The following is an 18487-nucleotide window of genomic DNA, read 5'->3' on the forward strand; positions in this document are numbered from 1 at the left end:
GGGCTGTGTAGGGAGGCTCCCAGTCTGATGAAATGATGGCTGAATGGGGCTTTGTTAATTCACACTGCTCCACCTTCCCAACCTTGGGACAATCAGCTGAGGTTGCAGGGAAGGCTAATGTCCACGCCCAGTTTTGTGGTGTGTGCCTGTTATTTGAAGCGCTTCCGTCACACTGGGTTGTCTGGGGCAGTTCTGGGCTATGGGGCTGGCGATGGGCAGGAGTGTTTCCTGTCCACCAGGATGATGGCTGTGAGTGGACACCCCCCTTTTCTTGGGAAGTTGTGGTGTTAGTGAATTTTCTCAGCCACTGGATTATTGCGTTTTGTCTCAGAGCTCTCCTAGTTCTGCTCTTGACTTGACCTGCCCAAATAGCAAGTCTTTGAAGCTTTCTGTATTCGGATTCTTAGAGTAATTGTTTTAGAAAAAGAAAAAAGGATTAAAAAAACAAAACAAAACAAAACAAAACAGGGCCCTCCTCAGAGATCTAATGGGTTATTGAAATGCTAAGAGACAAAGCAACCAGGGCCATTAAGGAAAGGTCCACAGGGCAGAGAGATGAGCTTTTCTTCAGGATTTGCATATGCGCCTCAGGGCCCTTCCCCTTTCTATGTTCACCAGAACTCCAAAAATCCTCCGCTTTTATTTTGGAGTTTTTCGTGCTGTTTTTTTTTTCTATGCCTGTCTCCTCTCTGCTGGGCTGGCTGCTCTCAGATTCTCTGGTGTCTGGTCTCAGTCTATCTATGGTTGGAGTTTGGATCAGTAGAATGAGTTTCTGATATGGGCTGCCACTGCAGTTCTCTCTTCTCCTTCCCGGAGCTGACAGCCCCTCCTCCCCCGGGACTGAGCCTGGCAGGGAGGGGATCGGTTCCCCTGGCCGCAAAAACTTACAGATTTCGCTGATCTCAGCAGTTCCACGTTTTCATGAGTGTTGTATGAAGTATGCCCAAAGTCAGATTGCTCTGTGGTGTCCAGTCCACGCAGTTCCTGGCTTTCTACCTACTTTCCTGGAGGAGTAACTAAAACATACAGCTCACCAGTCTGCCATCTTGCCCCGCCTCTCCGTTTATTTTTATCCATATTTTTCTTCATCTCCTTGAGTTGATTTAGGAGATTTATTTGAACTTCTTTGATTAGTTGTTCCAAAGTCTGTCTTCTCTAAAGTTTTAATTTGTTCCCATGACTGAGTCATAGCTTCCTGTTTCTTGGTATGACTTGTAATTTGTTGCTGATATCTAGGCATCTGGTTATTTTGATTTGCTAATTCTGAAGTTCAGTTTCTCCCTCTTGCCTGGGGTTTTATAGTAGATTGGTGTGCCAGTTCAATGTATTATGTCCCCCAGAATGCCATTATCTTTGATGCAGTCTTGTGTGGGCAGACATATTAGTGTTGATTAGATTTTGGTATCCTTTGGGTGTTTCCATGGAGATGTGATTCAGTCAGCTGTGGACAAGATCTTTGGTTGGATGATTTCCATGGAGGTGTTGCCCCACCCATTCAGGGTGGGTCTAAATTAAATTACTGGAGCACTATATAAGCTCAGACAGAAGGAGCAAGTTTACTACAGCCAAGAGGACACTTTGAAGAGTGCACTGGAACTGAGAGAGGAGCTTCAACTTACAGAGACATTTTGGAGATGGCCTTTGAAAGCTCTGGAGAAGCTAAGAGAGGACAGACGCCCCAAGAGCAACAAAGAGTGACATTTTTGAGGAGCTGAAGCCTAGAGAGGAACATCCAGGGAGAAAGCCATTTTGGAAGCAGAACCCTGGAGCAGACGCCAGCCATGTGCCTTCCCAGCTAACAGGTTTTCTGGATGCCATTGGCTGTCCAGTGAAGGTACCCAGTTGTTGATGTGTTACCTTGTCACTTTATGGCCTTAAGATTGTAACTGTGTAACTAAATAAATCCCCTTTTATAAAAGCCAATCCATTTCTGGTGTTTTGCATTCTGGCAGCATTAGCAAACTAGAACAATTGGTTATGTGTTAAGGCTTCTCTTTGACACTTGGTCCAACTTATACTGGACCTTTAGAGTTAGCCCGTGTTTAACTCTTCAGAGTTTCTCAGGTCTTCTGTACCTGGTTCTTGCCCTGGATATGCTGTACAACTTTTAAGACTGCCTTTTTATGTGTAGTTGTTTCCCCTTCAGGAGAAGGCTTCCTTTCCTCTGTTACTTCTCCAGGAATTCTGATCTGTTTGTTTTGGGACTGAATTTTCTCCCCAGCTCCTATGATTTGTTTAACTTCTCTCCTTCACTCACTGCCCCCCTTTTATTACACTTTCCAGGTCTGAGACCAGTTTTGCCTTACAGTGGTTCAGTTCTCCCCCTTTTTTGGTGAGTCTTTTCTGCCTCTGGTTACTTCCCTGTTAACAGTATTTTCCCTCCTCCCCCACTCTCCCACCCAGGCAGCCAGATTGGGTCTATCAAAAAAGGTCTGTTCTTTTTTTTTTTTCTTTTAGGTGCTCCAGCAATTAGAAACTGGGCTCAGTGTGTGTTAACTCTTGCTGACAGTCCTGCAGTCTGTTTTATTTCCTGGGGTCCTTTTTGTAGGTATGTGTGTCAACTGCTTGTGTTCCCCCTGGGTCTTTGTGGATTTGGATTCCTGTGCCTGGATATGTGTGGAGTTCTACCTTACTACTCTGAGTGGCTCTGTGGTTTGCATCTGTGGCAGGAGGTCCCCGGGCTGTGCTTTCTCTTTGTGACTCTTAAGCTGTGTGGGACCCTGTGAGGGGGACAGTTCTGAACTGGTGGGTCTGGGTCATAGATCCCCTACCTTTTTTGTAATTGGTTTTTCTTCATCTTCAATTCAGTGTTTGTGGAGTCCTTCTCCAGTCTATCTTCCTCCCTAGTTCTAAGCAAGTGGGATTTGTCCTTTTATTAGTTGTTTCCAAGGGAAAACTTTTTCCTGGAGATGTCATAAATCGCTGTGTTGATGACTTCACACGTAATTCCTTTTTTATGGCCAAGTAATATTCCACTGAGATGCCATGTTCATGAGCTGATGGACATTTTGGTCATTTCCACTTCTTTGGATATTATGAATAATGCTGCTATGAACATTCATGTACTCATTTTGTGTATCTTTATTTTCATCTCTAGGGTACACATCTAACAGTAGAAGTGATGGATCATTTGGTAATTCTATGTTTAACTTCTTGAGTAACTGCCAAACTCTTCCACAGGAACTGTACCAATTTACGTTCCCATCAGCAATGCACAAAGGTTCCAATTTCCCCACATTCTTGCCAATACTTATTTTCCCTTTTTTAAAAAAATTATAGCTTACCTCCTAGCAGGTATGAAGTGTATCTCATTGTGGTTTTGATTTGCATTTCCCTAATGACTAATGATGTTGAGCATCTTTTCGTGTGCTTATTGGCCATTTGTATATCTCCCTTGGAGAAATGTCTTTTCAGGTCTTTGTATTTAAATTGGGTTGTCTTTTTGTTGTTGAGTTGTAGGAGTTCTTTATATATTCCTGATATTAAGCCTTTATCAGATATATATACCTTCCAAATATTTTCTCACATTCTGTTGGGTTATCTTTTCACTTTCTTGATAATGTCCTTTGCAAAAAAGGGTTAAATTTTGATGAGCCCCAATCTATCTATATTTTCTTTGCTGCCTGGGCTTTGGGTGTCATATTTATGTGTCCATTGCTACATCCAAGGTCATGCAGATTTGCCTTCATCTTTTCTCCTAAGAGTTTTATAGTTTTAGCTTTTACCTTTAGGTGTCTGAATCATTTTCAGTTAATTTTTGTATACAGTGTGAGGTAAGCGTCCAACTTCATTCTTTTGTATGTGGATATCCAGTTTTCCCAGCACCATTTGTTGAAGAGACTGTTCTTGTCCCATTGAATAGTCTGGGCATTTCTGTCAAAAATCAGTTGACAAAGAATCATACCACTTTTGTCTTTTATTCTGATAATATGGAGTATTATATTAATTGATTTTCAGATGTTAAATCAACATTGCATTCTTGTGACAAGTCCATTTGTTCATTGTATATAATTCTTTATATATATTGCTAGGTTCAGTTCACTAATATTTTGTTTAGAATTTTTGCATTTATATACATGAGGAATATTGGTCTGTGGTTTTGTGGTCAGGTCTTCATCTGCTTTTGGTATCAGGGTAGTGCTGGCGCCAAAGACTTTTAATAAAGCCTAGTATCTTCTAAATGGAAAGGAGGATTTAAAGCAAACAAATGGATAAAAGTTAGTACTTATTAGTTATCATTAATCATTTGTTAACCAGAATCTTCGGTTTATTGAACCAGTGACTATAAACCCTTATATTTAGTAATATAGTTCTTAGTTGGCAGTTTTTTACTTTCAGCATTTTAAATATGTCATCCCACTGCCTTTGTGCTTCCATGGCTGCCAATGAGAAATCGGTGCTCCCTTGTACATGACACATTGCTTCTCTCTTGCAGCTTTCAGAATTCTCGCCTCACCTTTAGTATTTAACAGTTTGATTTAAAAATGGTGTGCTATGGGTCTCTTTGGGTTTATCCTGGCTTGGAATTCATTGATTATCTTGGATGTCTATATTCATGTCTTTCATTAAATTTAGTAAATTTTCAGCCATTATTGCTTTGAATATTCTTCCTGCCTCTTTCTCTTTCTTCTCCTGGGGCTCTCACATCGTGTATGTTTGTAGGCTTGATGGCATCCGACAGGTTCCTTAGGCTGTGTTCACTTTTCCTTCATTCTTTCCTTTTTCTGCTCCTCAGACTGGATGAGTTCAATTGTCTTATCTTCAAGTTCACTGATTCTACTAGCACCAATCTGCTGTTGAACCCCTTTAAAGAATTTTAAATTTCTGTTACTGTGGACTTCAGGTCTGTTTGCTTCCTTTTCATAATTTCCATCTCTCTGCTGATATTCTCTTTCTGTTCATCTGTTGTTTTCCTGATTTCCTTTTGTTCTTTGTCCCTGTTTTCCTTTAGCTCTTTGAGCTTATTTAGTACCATATTTTTAAAGTCTTTGTCTGGAATGTCCCAGGTCTGATCCCCCGCCTTTATGGTTTCTAATATGTTATTTCTTCTTTGTCCGGGCTGTTGCTTCCTATTTCTTCTATGTTTTGCCATTATTTCTTTTAACTTGGACACTTTGGTATTTTAGTGTGTTATTGCTGGGATTTAGACTGTGAGGCATCCAGCTAGTGTCATGACAGATCTTTCCTTGAATTCGAGGCGCTAACAAAAAAACAAAAACAAAAACAAAAACACTTTTCCCAGTCTTTCAAGATTGAGCTGTTTAGGGCTTGCTTTCAGGGCTTATCCGTAGTATAAGTTTGGAGAATATCTCCAGTTCGAAGGGTAGCGGTCTCCCTGATCTTTTCTGAGCATGCCACTTGTCTTGGGCATGGGTGTATGACCCTAGGAATTCCCTGGTTTACATGGATATGAATATCTCCTTTTCCCTAGGAAACAGTATCCTCGATGTTCCAGGCACTGCACTGTATGTCCTACAGCCAGCAGTCCCTTGCCTCAGGTAGCACGTTCTGTGAGAGACCTTGGTGATGTACTTTCTACATGCTGGGCAAGTTCTGGGACAGTGAGTCCCTCAGGCCACCACCAGATTGGGCCAGACCTGCTTCCAGTATGTGCATGATGGTTACTCTTCTTCCAAAACCTGGGACCAGGGATCTGTACTGGCCTCATGAGCAGGCTCCTGCCAAGCCAGCAAGGTATGTGAGGCACCAGCTAGATCACCACAAGATCCTACCACTTTTAAGTGGCCTTTTTCTTAATTTGGGGCTTGCCCTGTTAATGTAATCCTTTAACAGTTTTCTGGAACTTTTAGAAAGATGTTTCTGCCAGTTCTTGCTGCTTGTTCAGAGCTTCCATAGGGGAATGGAGCCCTGAAGCATCTCACTTTGCCTTCTTGATGAGGTATAATCATCTGGTATATTAGATATAATAATCTGAACTTTGCTTTAATCATCTGTAACATGGCCCCATAATGCTTCATTTGCAGGGTTGTTGTGAGGAGTAAGTTTAATGACATTTATGAAGATTGTGTAAGAACCTGAAAAACATGCTTTAACAAAGTAGAGTATAGAATTTTACACTGTGACTATAAATACATTAAAATATACATTTGAAAAAGTTTGAAGGAGAATTGCAATTTATAATAATTGGGAAAGATGAAGGGATCGTAGATAGCTTTTAAAATTCTATATTCTAGACTTTTACAATATTAAAAATGGAAATATGGAAATATTTAAAAGTGTTAAGGTGGTTGATATTCCTGTCTTCAGATGATAGTGTTCAAAAACTTTGCAGTTTTAAATCACTTGATGGGTGAACAAACACAAAGCAATTAGATGTAATCCCTTCTAAAAATACTTTCACGTTAGTCCTGTCAAAACATGAATTTAATTTCAAGCCATTTTTGGATATGCTTGGTGGGAAGGGTTTTTAAATTTCTGCATTCAAGAGGAAATGATCCTAAGGAGAAAATACAGTGTGCTCACAAAATGATTGGGAGTATCTAAAATTCTCCAATTCAAATAGAGATCCTTTTTAGTCTTACTGTCTCTTTGTGTTCTCCAACTCCTCTTGAGTCTTTGAATGTGTTGTATGCCAAATGTAGGCCAATAGCTTGCTGGCCATACTTTCTCTTTAAGTGGATTGTTGTTTTTAAGCAATAGTTGATTGGGGTGTGAAGTGTAGAGTACTTAAAAGACAGGGCTCTGGGCTTTAGGGAGGCTTGAGTTTCAAAACTTGGCTCCATCTTTTAGGTACATATGATCTTAGGCAAGTTACTTATCCTTTCTGATCCTGTTCTTGGCCTCTGTAAAATGGGAATAGTAACTACAATTATACAACATTTTTACTGTACTCAGTAGAAATGTTAATTCCTCAGATTAATATCATAACAGCAAAGACTGAAGAACCAGGGGTCTGATGACTGCAATAATTTGGGTGAGGGGTTTCCATCTTCATCTCTAAAATGAAGAGACTGAGCTTTAACTTTGCTCTCCGACCTTGAAGTTTTTTCTTTTTCCTAGTTAGAATTTAATATGAAAGAATGATTTCGTTTGTTTGTAGCTCTTAGCTACTTGTTTTAATCTTCTTGTATTTTGGGAGAAACAGCTGTATGTCTGTCACTTTAGGTTTACTCCTTGAGATAGAAAACCAGAGTTCCCCCTTGGGTTATTTTTATGCCTGTGTTTTGTCCCTTTTTTATCCATGTAGTGTTAACCCCAAATTTCATTCAGTTTATATTTATTGAACACCACCCACTGTGTGCCAGACTCTGTTTTAGGCACATATCAATTACATCAGATAGTCTTTTCAGTAGAGGTACTGTTAACTGTCATCCACATTTCACAGATGATAAAACAAATTTCTTTTTTAATTTTTGCTATAGAATTTTTAACATCAATTTATCAATGCTGGAAAGTTCTGTTACTTTACTATGGTTTTATTTTCTTTTAAATTAAATTCAGTTTTATTGAAATGTATTCACATACCATACAGTCATCCATGGTGTACAATCAGCTGTTCACAGTACCATCATATATTTAAGCATTCATCACTCCAGTCCATTTTTGAACATTTTCCTCACATCAGAAAGAATCAGAATAAGAATAAAAAATAAAAGTAAAAAAGAACAGCCAAATTATCCCCCGCTTCCCACCCTATTTTTCATTTAGTTTTTGTCCCCGTTTTTCTACTCATTCATCCCTAGGCTAAATAAAGGGAGTGCTAGCCACAGGGTTTTCACAATCACGCTGTCACTCTTGTAATCTACATTGTTATACAGTCATCTTCAAGAGTCCAGGCTACTGGGTTGGAGTTTGATAGTTTTCAGGCATTTACCTTCTAGCTATTCCAATACATTAAAACCTAAAAAGTGTTATCTGTATAGTGCATAAGAATGTCTACCAGAGTGACCTCTTGACCCCATTTGAAATCTCTCAGCCACTGAAATTTCATTTTGTTTTGTATCCCCCTTTTGGTCAAGAGGATGTTTTCAATCCCACGATGCCGGGTCCAGATTCATCCCTGGCAGTCACATCCTGCGTTGCCAGGGAGATTTACACCGCTGGGAGTCAGGTCTCACATAGGGGGGAGGGCAGTGAGTTCACTTGCCAGGGTGGCCTATCTAGAGAGAGAGGACCACATCTGAGCAACAAAGAGGTACTCAAGGGGAGACTCTTAGGCACAATTATAAGCAGATTTAGCCTTTCCTTTGCAGTAAAGAGCTTCATAAGGGCGAGTCCCATGATACAAGGTTCAGCAAATCAAACAACCAGCCCTCAATGTTTGTGAGAACATCAGCAGCTGTCCAGGTGAGGAAGTCCTACACTTCTGCATTTCGCACCATGTCCTTAGGGGGGCCCTGCATATATATTTTTATTCTCCAACCAAATTACTTCGGAATCTGTCACTATTTTACTCTAACCTATACTAACCAACCATATCTGACTTCCTATTCAAAGTTCCATGTAATTGTGGTATTTGAACACACTGACTGTAGAAGTTACACTGTTTAGAAAATATAGATCCTGCAACTACGGTTTTATTTTTGATTTATGGCTCCAAAAAAAAAAAAGTTTCCTTATTGTTATGTCCGAATCTCAAATCAAAAGTTTAAACTGATTATAAATGTTTTACTGGTTTGATAAGAAGATAGATACAATGGATATTTCTGGAAGTTCAGATTGGACCTTTGATGATGATGTTTGCTTTCTCTCCCCTCTATCTTAATGGCAGGAAGTTCTTGACAGGATTTGCTCTGGAAAAGTGGACCAGAGTGTTCTGTTCAAAGTTTGAGGACCAGCTAAAGGTCTTCTAATACAGAGTTGGAGAGATTTTCCTTCCCTCTCTGGGGTGAACAGCTGCCTCCACTATTCCAGACAGCCTTCTCCTTGAAAGGTTTGTTCAGATGCCCAGACAGACTTTCAACTTGACGTTTTCCTTTCTTCCTACAGGGATTAAAGCCTGTGGTTGCCACAGAAGCACCGCCTATCATATTTGCTACACCAACTAAACTGACCTCTGATTCTACTGCATATGATTATGCTGGGAAAAACAAAGTTCCAGAGCTGCAGAAGTTTTTCCAGGTGAGGGAAGTTGCTCTGAAGCAGAGAAGCCTGTGAAATAAAATGGGCTTTTAAAAAACCCCTTATGAAACCAAGTGTTAATCTAGCTCATCACTCTCCTTCCCTCTTTTTCCTTAATTAGAATCTTTTGATTTCAGTTTGCCCTATAAACTAGTATAACTTTAAGTAGAAAGTGATAAAAGAGAGGAGTGTAGTTAATTTCCTCATCAGTATTTGAAGGTTTCCAGGTTTTCAAATTGCATAGACCTATCTGGATCATCCATTGGATGGAGGAAGCAACACCATGTGTGACACTGACCTTATATATTTGACTTTGTGATACATGCAGTGACTTTTGGCAAAAAGTTTTCTTCTAATCGTTTGTGCTTGCTTGATATTAAAATTCACTGAGCTGTTGCTGTATGTGGAGGAGATCCTCTTGGGATCAACAGAGAGCAGTTAGAATTGGAATTTTGAATATTATTAAAATTAATCTGTAAACAATTCATTCTGTGACTAGTGCCCTGACTATATTTCAGGTGCCATGAGGGAGGCAGTGCCTGTTACTGCTATTGTTCAGAAAAAGATCCAGATTGAAGTCTGGCTTGGGGATAGAGCACTTTTGTTTTGACCAATTTAATCCCTTTTTTTCTAAGTAAGACTTAAGAGGGCATTTGGGATCGTGAGATGCAGTGGAAAGGGATTTTGGAAACTGTGCAAAGTATGGATTGAACATCTTCTGGAGTCTCATGTTAAACATGGGTTTAAGGGCTTAATGGAAAAAAGACAGTTGAATACAAAATGGACTTGAACCTATTAATTGACCTGGTATGCTCATATATCATCCATTTATGATTGGAAGTCAAACTAAGTGTAGAACTAAATGTAGAGCATTTCTTATGCCTGCAGTCCTTTGTTTAGCTGATGATTACCTTTACCTTTAAAAAATTCATAAGTGCTCCTTTCTTATTTAAGCAATATATGGTAAATTCCTTAGAATTTTGGAATTTGTTGTATCCATGTTTCCTGAGCCTACATTTTGGAATGGCATTGGACTGACAAGCTTTAGCTGCATTTATAAGAAAATACACTGGCATTTCAATTAGCATTCTGATGGATTAGGGCTTTTTACACTGCAGTGTGTTTTGATAGATTAGTTACTAAGTAGAGATATTTGTTCTTTATTAGTCTGAATTGTAAAAATGTTTTCCATGGAAATAGCACTTGCTCTTATCAACCCTGCCCTTGTTAATTTTTGCCTTTAAGAAATCTGATGGTGTGCCCATCCATCTGAAACGAGGCCTGCCTGACCAAATGCTTTACCGGACCACCATGGTGCTGACATTGGGAGGGACCATCTACTGCCTGATCGCCCTCTACATGGCTTCACAGCCGAAAAACAAATGAGTTAGGCTGCAGAAGTTTGGTTTGCTTCTTGGCATATCCCCTGTAAATTTTCATTTTTCTTTGTTTCTGGTAAATGTTTTGGTTTGTTTATGAAATGCGTATGGCCTGTCAGAGCTCCTTTGACAGTTATAACTATTGTTTAAACAAATGATGCTGCTCTCCACGTTTGGGCTTCTGATTTCCCTGGAGGTTCCAGGTGAACACAGGCTCATTTACTTCAGTCTGGGCAGAGGACCTCAGGGATTTGTGGTTGCCTTTTTGACCATGGGGTATAGAACCCTTTCTGGATTTGGATGTGACTGAGAAAGGAAGACAGAAGCGAAGGCCAGGTACATGAAATGAGGGGTAGTCACCTTGGGGATTTTTCCATGTAGCAGTAAAATGTTAATAGAAATTCTCTGCAGCCTGCTTCTATTCATTTGGCAGTTTGTTTCAAAGGGTTATTTGCCTCATCTCAGATCTTTAGTGAATTTTCCCGTATAATTGTTATGTATTTATTCCACCATGGGAACAGAGAACACCTGTTTAGCGTTGTACTTTAGACCAATGCCTGTTTTATTAATGCAGCTGTGCCATAAATTCTCCTTTAACTAAAAATGTTATGGCTTTAAATTATAATTTATTTTGACTGTGGAATAAATGCATGAATGAAAAATTTCAAGTGTAAAGTTCTTTTAAATTAAATGACCTTTTAGAATACTTTTCAGCACACTGGTGGTGTCTTAGGTTTATAAACGATGGTGTTTTCTTTTCTTTTCCTTAGGCACCAGATAATCTTTACAAAACTGTTCCTCAGAGTCAAGTAATAGGAGTCTGATGGTATATCGATGATTACCATAAGGGTCCTTATAAGAAACCTGCTTGTCCGTTAGTGATATACCTGTAACACACAGTTCATTTAGACACTGATTTCCTGTGCTGTCACAATTGGTGGGCTTCACTTCTCTCTGTGGTGGTCTTCACTTCTCCCTGTGTTAATGGTGAAAAAAGGTGGAATTTTATTATGTATATAAGGTGGTAGTCTGGATCTTGCCATAGCAAAGAACAATAACCTCTCAATGAGCATAAAATAAGGGTTTGAAAATACCAAATAGCATTTTCATGGGCTAGAAAGCCATTGTCTGTACATGTCTCAACTTTGTTCTTCTCTGGTGTATCCCCCAAGTCTTTATTTTTGCAAATTTCAGACTACAGAAAGATTGCAAGAATGGCACAGTGTGTACCAGTATATCCTTCACGTAGATCGCCAGTTATCAACATATTGCCACCTTTGCTTTCTCTTGGTCTCATACACACATAAACATACAAGTAGGTAGGCACATACACATATATTTGTTTTTTTGCTGAATCATTGAATATTAAGTTAGGGAATTATGATAATTCAGTCATAAATACTTTATTTAGCAAGTATCTTATAAGAATAAGGACATTCTCCTACATAATCATAATATGGTTACCACACTCAGATTTTTTTTTTAATCTTCATTTTATTGAGATATATTCACATACCATGCAGTCATACAAAACAAATCATACATTCGATTGTTCATAGTACCATTATATAGTTGTACATTCATCACCTAAATCAATCCCTGACACCTTCATTAACACACACACAAAAATAACAAGAATAATAATTAAAGTGAAAAAGAGCAATTGAAGTAAAAAAGAACACTGGGTACCTTTGTCTGTTTGTTTGTTTGTTTCCTTCCCCTATTTTTCTACTCATCCATCCATAAACTAGACAAAGTGGAGTGTGGTCCTTATGGCTTTCCCAATCCCATTGTCACCCCTCATAAGCTACATTTTTATACAATTGTCTTCGAGATTCATGGGTTCAGGGTTGTAGTTTGATAGTTTCAGGTATCCACCACCAGCTACCCCAATTCTTTAGAACCTAAAAAGGGTTGTCTAAAGTGTGCATAAGAGTGCCCACCAGAGTGACCTCTCGGCTCCTTTTGGAATCTCTCTGCCACTGAAGCTTATTTCATTTCCTTTCACATCCCCCTTTTGGTCAAGAAGATGTTCTCCGTCCCACGATGCCAGGTCTGCATTCCTCCCCGGGAGTCATATTCCACATTGCCAGGGAGATTCACTCCCCTGGGTGTCTGTTCCCACGTAGGGGGGAGGGCAGTGATTTCACCTTTCAAGTTGGCTTAGCTAGAGAGAGAGGGCCACATCTGAGCACCAAAGAGGCATTCAGGAGGAGGCTCTTAGGCACAATTATAGGGAGGCCTAGCCTCTCCTTTGCAGCAACCGTCTTCCCAAGGGTAAAACCTATGGTAGAGGGCTCAACCCATCAAACCACCAGTCCCCTATGTCTGTGGTCATGTTAGCAACCATCAAGGTGGGGTAGGCCAATACCCCTGCATTCTCCACAGGCTCCTCAAGGGGGCACTGCATATTTTTTTCCTTGTTTTTCTTTTTTTTTTTTTTAACTTTCCTTTCTCTTTTAAATCAACTGTATGAAAAAAAATTAAAAAAAAAACATACAATAAAAGAACATTTCAAAGAGACCATAACAAGGGAGTAAGAAAAAGACAACTAACCTAAGATAATTGCTTTACTTCCAACCTGTTCCTACTTTACCCCAAGAAAGTTACCTAATATAGCAACATTTCTGTGAACTTGCTCCTACTATATCCATCAGAAATTAACAGACCATAGTCATTCCTGGGCATCCCCAGAATGTTAAATAGCTTATCTGTTCTTCTTGGATTATTGTTCCCCCTTCCTTAATTGCTCTCTATTGCTAGTTCCCCTACATTTTACATTATAAACCATTTGTTTTCCATTTTTCAAAGTTCACATTACTGGTAGCATATAATATTTCCCTTTTTGTGCCTGGCTTATTTCGCTCAGCATTATGTCTTCAAGGTTCATCCATGTTGTCATATGTTTCATGAGATCGTTCCTTCTTACTGCTGCGTAGTATTCCATCATGTGTATATACCACATTTTATTTATCCACTCATCTGTTGAAGGACATTTGGGTTGTTTCCATCTCTTGGCAATTGTGAATAATGCTGCTATGAACATTGGCGTGCAGATATCTGTTCGTGTCACTGCTTTCCGATCTTCCAGGTATATACCGAGAAGTGCAATCACTGGATCGAATGGTAACTCTATATCTAGTTTTCTAAGGAACTGCCAGACTGACTTCCAGAGTGGCTGAACCATTATACAGTCCCACCAACAATGAATAAGAGTTCCAATTTCTCCACATCCCCTCCAGCATTTGTAGTTTCCTGTTTGTTTAATGGCAGCCATTCTAACCGGTGTTAGATGGTATCTCATTGTGGTCTTAATTTGCATCTCTCTAATAGCTAGTGAAGCTGAACATTTTTTCATGTGTTTCTTGGCCATTTGTATTTCCTCTTCAGAGAACTGTCTTTTCGTATCTTTTGCCCATTTTATAATTGGGCTGTCTGTACTATTGTCATTGAGTTGTAGGATTTCTTTATATATGCAAGATATCAGTCTTTTGTCAGATACATGGTTTCCAAAAATTTTTTCCCATTGAGTTGGCTGCCTCTTTACCTTTTTGAGAAATTCCTTTGAGGTGCAGAAACTTCTAAGCTTGAGGAGTTCCCATTTACCTATTTTTTCTTTTGTTGCTTGTGCTTTGGGTGTAAAGTCTAGGAAGTGGCCGCCTAATACAAGGTCTTGAAGATGTTTTCCTACATTATCTTCTAGGAGTTTTATGGTACTTTCTTTTATATTGAGATCTTTGGTCCATTTTGAGTTAATTTTTGTGTAGGGTGTGAGGTAGGGGTCCTCTTTCATTCTTTTGGATATGGATATCCAACTCTCCCAGCCCCATTTGTTGAAAAGACCATTATGACTCAGTTCAGTGACTTTGGGGGCCTTATCAAAGATCAGTCGGCCATAGATCTGAGGGTCTATCTCTGAATTCTCAGTTCGATTCCATTGATCTATATGTCTATCTTTGTGCCAGTACCATGCTGTTTTGGCAACTGTGGCTTTATAATAAGCTTCAAAGTCAGGGAGTGTAAGTCCTCCCACTTGGTTTTTCTTTTTTAGAGTGTCTTTAGCAATTTGAGGCATCTTCCCTTTCCAAATAAATTTGATAACTAGCTTTTCCAAGTCTGCAAAGTAGGTTGTTGGAATTTTGATTGGGATTGCATTGAATCTGTAGATGAGTTTGGGTAGAATTGACATCTTAATGACATTTAGCCTTCCTATCCATGAACATGGAATATTTTTCCATCTTTTAAGGTCCCCTTCTATTTCTTTTAGTAGAGTTGTGTAGTTTTCTTTGTATAGGTCTTTTACATCTTTGGTTAAGTTTATTCCTAGGTACTTGATTTTTTTAGTTGCTATTGAAAATGGTATCTTTTTCTTGAGTGTCTCTTCAGTTTGTTCATTTCTAGCATATAGAAACATTACTGAGTTATGTGCATTGATCTTGTATCCCGCTACTTTGCTAAATTTATTAGCTCTAGTAGCTGTATCCTCGATTTCTCAGGGTTTTCTAGATATAAGATCATATCATCTGCAAACAATGACAGTTTTACTTCTTCTTTTCCAATTTGGATGCCTTTTATTTCTTTGTCTTGCCAGATTTCCCTGGCTAGCACTTCAGCACAATGTTGAATAACAGTGGTGACAGCGGGCATCCTTGTCTTGTTCCTGATCTTAGAGGGAAGGCTTTCAGTCTCTCACCATTGAGTACTATGCTGGCTGTGGGTTTTTCATATATGCTCTTTATCATGTTGAGGAAGTTTCCTTCAATTCCTACCTTTTGAAGTGTTTTTATCAAAAAGGGATGTTGGATTTTGTCAGATGCTTTTTCAGCATCTATTGAGATGATCATTTGATTTTTCCCTTTCGAATTTTTAATGTGTTGTAATACATTGATTTTGTTATGTTGAACCATCCTTGCATGCCTGGAATGAACCCCACTTGGTCATGGTGTATGATTTTTTTAATGTGTCTTTGGATTCGATTTGCAAGTATTTTGTTGAGGATTTTTGCATCTATATTCATTAGGGAGATTGGCCGGTAGTTTTCCTTTTTTGTAGCATCTTTGCCTGGTTTTGGTATTAGATTGATGTTAGCTTCATAAAATGTGTTAAGTAGTGTTCCATTTTCTTCAATGTTTTGAAAGAGTTTGAATAAGACTGGTGTCAGTTCTTTCTGGAAAGTTTGGTAGAATTCCCCTGTGAAGCCATCTGGCCCTGGGCATTTATTTGTGGGAAGATTTTTGATGACTGATTGGATCTCTTTGCTTGTGATGGGTTGGTTGAGGTCTTCTATTTCTTCTCTGGTCAGTCTAGGTTGTTCATATGTTTCCAGGAAATTGTCCATTTCCTCTACATTATCCAGTTTGTTGCCATACAGTTGTTCATAGTATCCTCTTATAATTTTTTTAATTTCTTCAGGATCTGCAGTTATGTCACCTTTTTCATTCATTATTTTGTTTATATGGGTCTTATGTCTTTTTGATTTTGTCAGTCTAGCTAGGGGCTTGTCAATCTTGTTGATCTTCTCAAAGAACCAACTTTTGGTGATATTTATCCTCTCTATTGTTTTTTTGGTCTCTATGTCATTTCTTTCTGCTTTAATCCTCGTTATTTCTTTTCTTGTACTTGGTTTAGGATTTGTTTGCTGTTCATTTTCTAGCTTCTTCAGTTGATCCATTAGTTCTTTGATTTTGGCCCTTTCTTCCTTTTTAATATATGTGTTTAGTGCTATAAATTTCCCCCTTAGCACTGCTTTTGCTGCATCCCATAGGTTTTGGTATGTTGTGTTCTCATTTTCATTTGTCTCTATATATTTAGCAATTTCTCTTGCTATTTCTTCGTTAACCCACTGATTGTTTAGGAGTGTGTTGTTTAACCTCCAGGTATTTGTGAATTTTCTAAGTCTCTGATGGTTATTGACTTCTAATTGTATTCCATTGTGGTCAGAGAATGTGCTTTGAATAATTTCAATCTTTTTAAATTTATTGAGGCTTGTTTTATGTCCCAGCATATGATCTATTCTGGAGAAAGTTCTGTGGGCACTAGAAAAGTATGTTATCCTGGTGATTTGGGATGTAATGTCCTGTATATGTCTGTTAAATCTAATTCATTTATCAGATTGTTTAGGTTTTCAATTTCCTTATTGGTCTTCTGTCTGGTTGATCTATCTATAGGAGAGAGTGATGTGTTGAAGTCTCCCACAATTATTGTGGAAACATCAATTGCTTCCTTTAGTTTTGCCAGTGTTTCTCATGTATTTTGTGGCACCTTGGTTGGGTGCATAGACATTTACGATTGTTATTTCTTCTTGCTGAATTGCCCCTTTTATTAGTATGTAGTGGCCTTCTTTGTCTCTCAAAACATCCCTGCATTTAAAGTCTATTTTATCTGAGATTAATATTGCTACACCTGCTTTCTTTTGGCTGTAGCTTGCATGAAATATTTTTTTCCATACTTTCAATTTCTTTGTGTCCCTGTGTCTAAGATGAGTCTCTTGTATGCAACATATTGATGGTTCATTTTTTTTGATCCATTCTGCGAATCTGTATCTTTTAATTGGGGAGTTTAATCCATTTACATTCAGCGTTATAACCGTGAAGGCATTTCTTGAATCAGCCATCTTATCCTTTGGTTTATGTTTGTCATATTTTTCCCCTCTGTCTATTAATATCCTTAATTGTACCCATACCGAATCTCTTTAGTACTGAACCTTTCTCCAAGTCTCTCTGTCCTTTCTTTGTTTCTCTGTCTGTAGGGCTCCCTTGAGTATCTCCAGTAGGGCAGGTCTCTTGTTAGCAAATTCTCTCAGCATTTGTTTGTCTGTGAAAAATTGAAGCTCTCCCTCAAATTTGAAGGAGAGCTTTGCTGGATAAAGTATTCTTGGTTGGAAATTTTTCCAGAATTTTAAATATATCGTGCCACTGCCTTCTTGCCTCCATGGTGGCTGCTGAGTAGTCACTCCTTAGTCTTATGCTGTTTCCTTTGTATTTGGTGAATTGCTTTTCTCTTGCTGCTTTCAGAACTTGCTCCTTCTCTTCCGTGTTTGACAGTGTGATCAGAATATGTCTCGGAGTGGGTTTATTTGGATTTATTCTATTTGGAGTTCGCTGAGCATTTATGATTTGTGTATTTATGTTGTTTCGAAGATTTGGGAAGTTTTCCCCAACAATTTCTTTGAATACTCTTCCTAGACCTTTACCCTTTTCTTCCCCTTCTGGAACACCAATGAGTCTTATATTCAGACGTTTTATATTATCTATCATATCCCTGAGGTCTGTTTTGATTTTTTTGATATTTTTCCCCATTCTTTCTTTTGTGCTTTCATTTTCCATTCTGTCATCTTCCAGGTCACTGATTCGTTGTTCAACTTCTTCTAGTCTTGTACTATGAGTTTCCAGAATCTTTTTAATTTGGTCAACAGTTTCTTTAATTTCCATAAGATCATCAATTTTTTTATTTACTCTTGCAATGTCTTCTTTATGCTCTTCTAGGGTCTTCTTGATATCCTTTGTATCCCGTACTATGGTCTCATTGTTCCTCTTTAGTTCTTTGATTAGTTGCTCTGTGTACTTTGTCTCTTCTGATTTTTTGATTTGGGGGCTTGGGCTTGGGTTATCCATATCGTCTGTTGTTTTTTCATATGCTTTATAATTTTCTGTTGTTTTTGGCCTCTTGGCATTTGCTGAACTTGATAGGGTTCTTTTAGGATTTGTAGACCAATTGAAGTCCTTATCTCTAATTTATCAGATCTACAGCTTCATGGAGTACACTTTCTGTAACTAACCAGCAGGTGGCGTCCATGAGCCACCTGTTCTCCACAAGCTGGTTCTCCCCTGCTTAGCCTTTGTGGTGAGTGGGGGTGTGAGTCTTGTGGGGTCCAATTGGTGTACCAAGCTTGTGTGTGTAGTTGGTGTTGCCCGCCCTGTATATGGGGCGTGTTTCTGGGCAGTCAGGGAGGGGCGTGGCTCTAACAATCAAATCTCCCTTGTGATCCTGGAGTTTTAAAGCTGCTGCAATAGTCTAATCCTTCAGTT

The 18487-nt window shown here is 38.8% G+C and overlaps 1 protein-coding gene across 1 annotated transcript in view; it reads left to right on the top strand.

Moving 5' to 3' along the window:
* Positions 1-11122, top strand: part of LOC119512301 (cytochrome c oxidase subunit 7A-related protein, mitochondrial) — a 60215-nt gene extending 49093 nt beyond the window's left edge. The window contains exons 2-3 of the mRNA XM_037806890.1: positions 8950-9081; positions 10327-11122. Coding sequence (XP_037662818.1) covers positions 8950-9081; positions 10327-10467 — 273 coding nt within the window. The 3' untranslated portion in view covers positions 10468-11122. The remainder of the gene's footprint in view (positions 1-8949; positions 9082-10326) is intronic.
* Positions 11123-18487: the final 7365 nt, after the last annotated feature.

Source organism: Choloepus didactylus, chromosome 17, assembly GCF_015220235.1.
Source record: "Choloepus didactylus isolate mChoDid1 chromosome 17, mChoDid1.pri, whole genome shotgun sequence".
NCBI classification, from domain to species: Eukaryota; Metazoa; Chordata; class Mammalia; order Pilosa; family Megalonychidae; genus Choloepus; species Choloepus didactylus.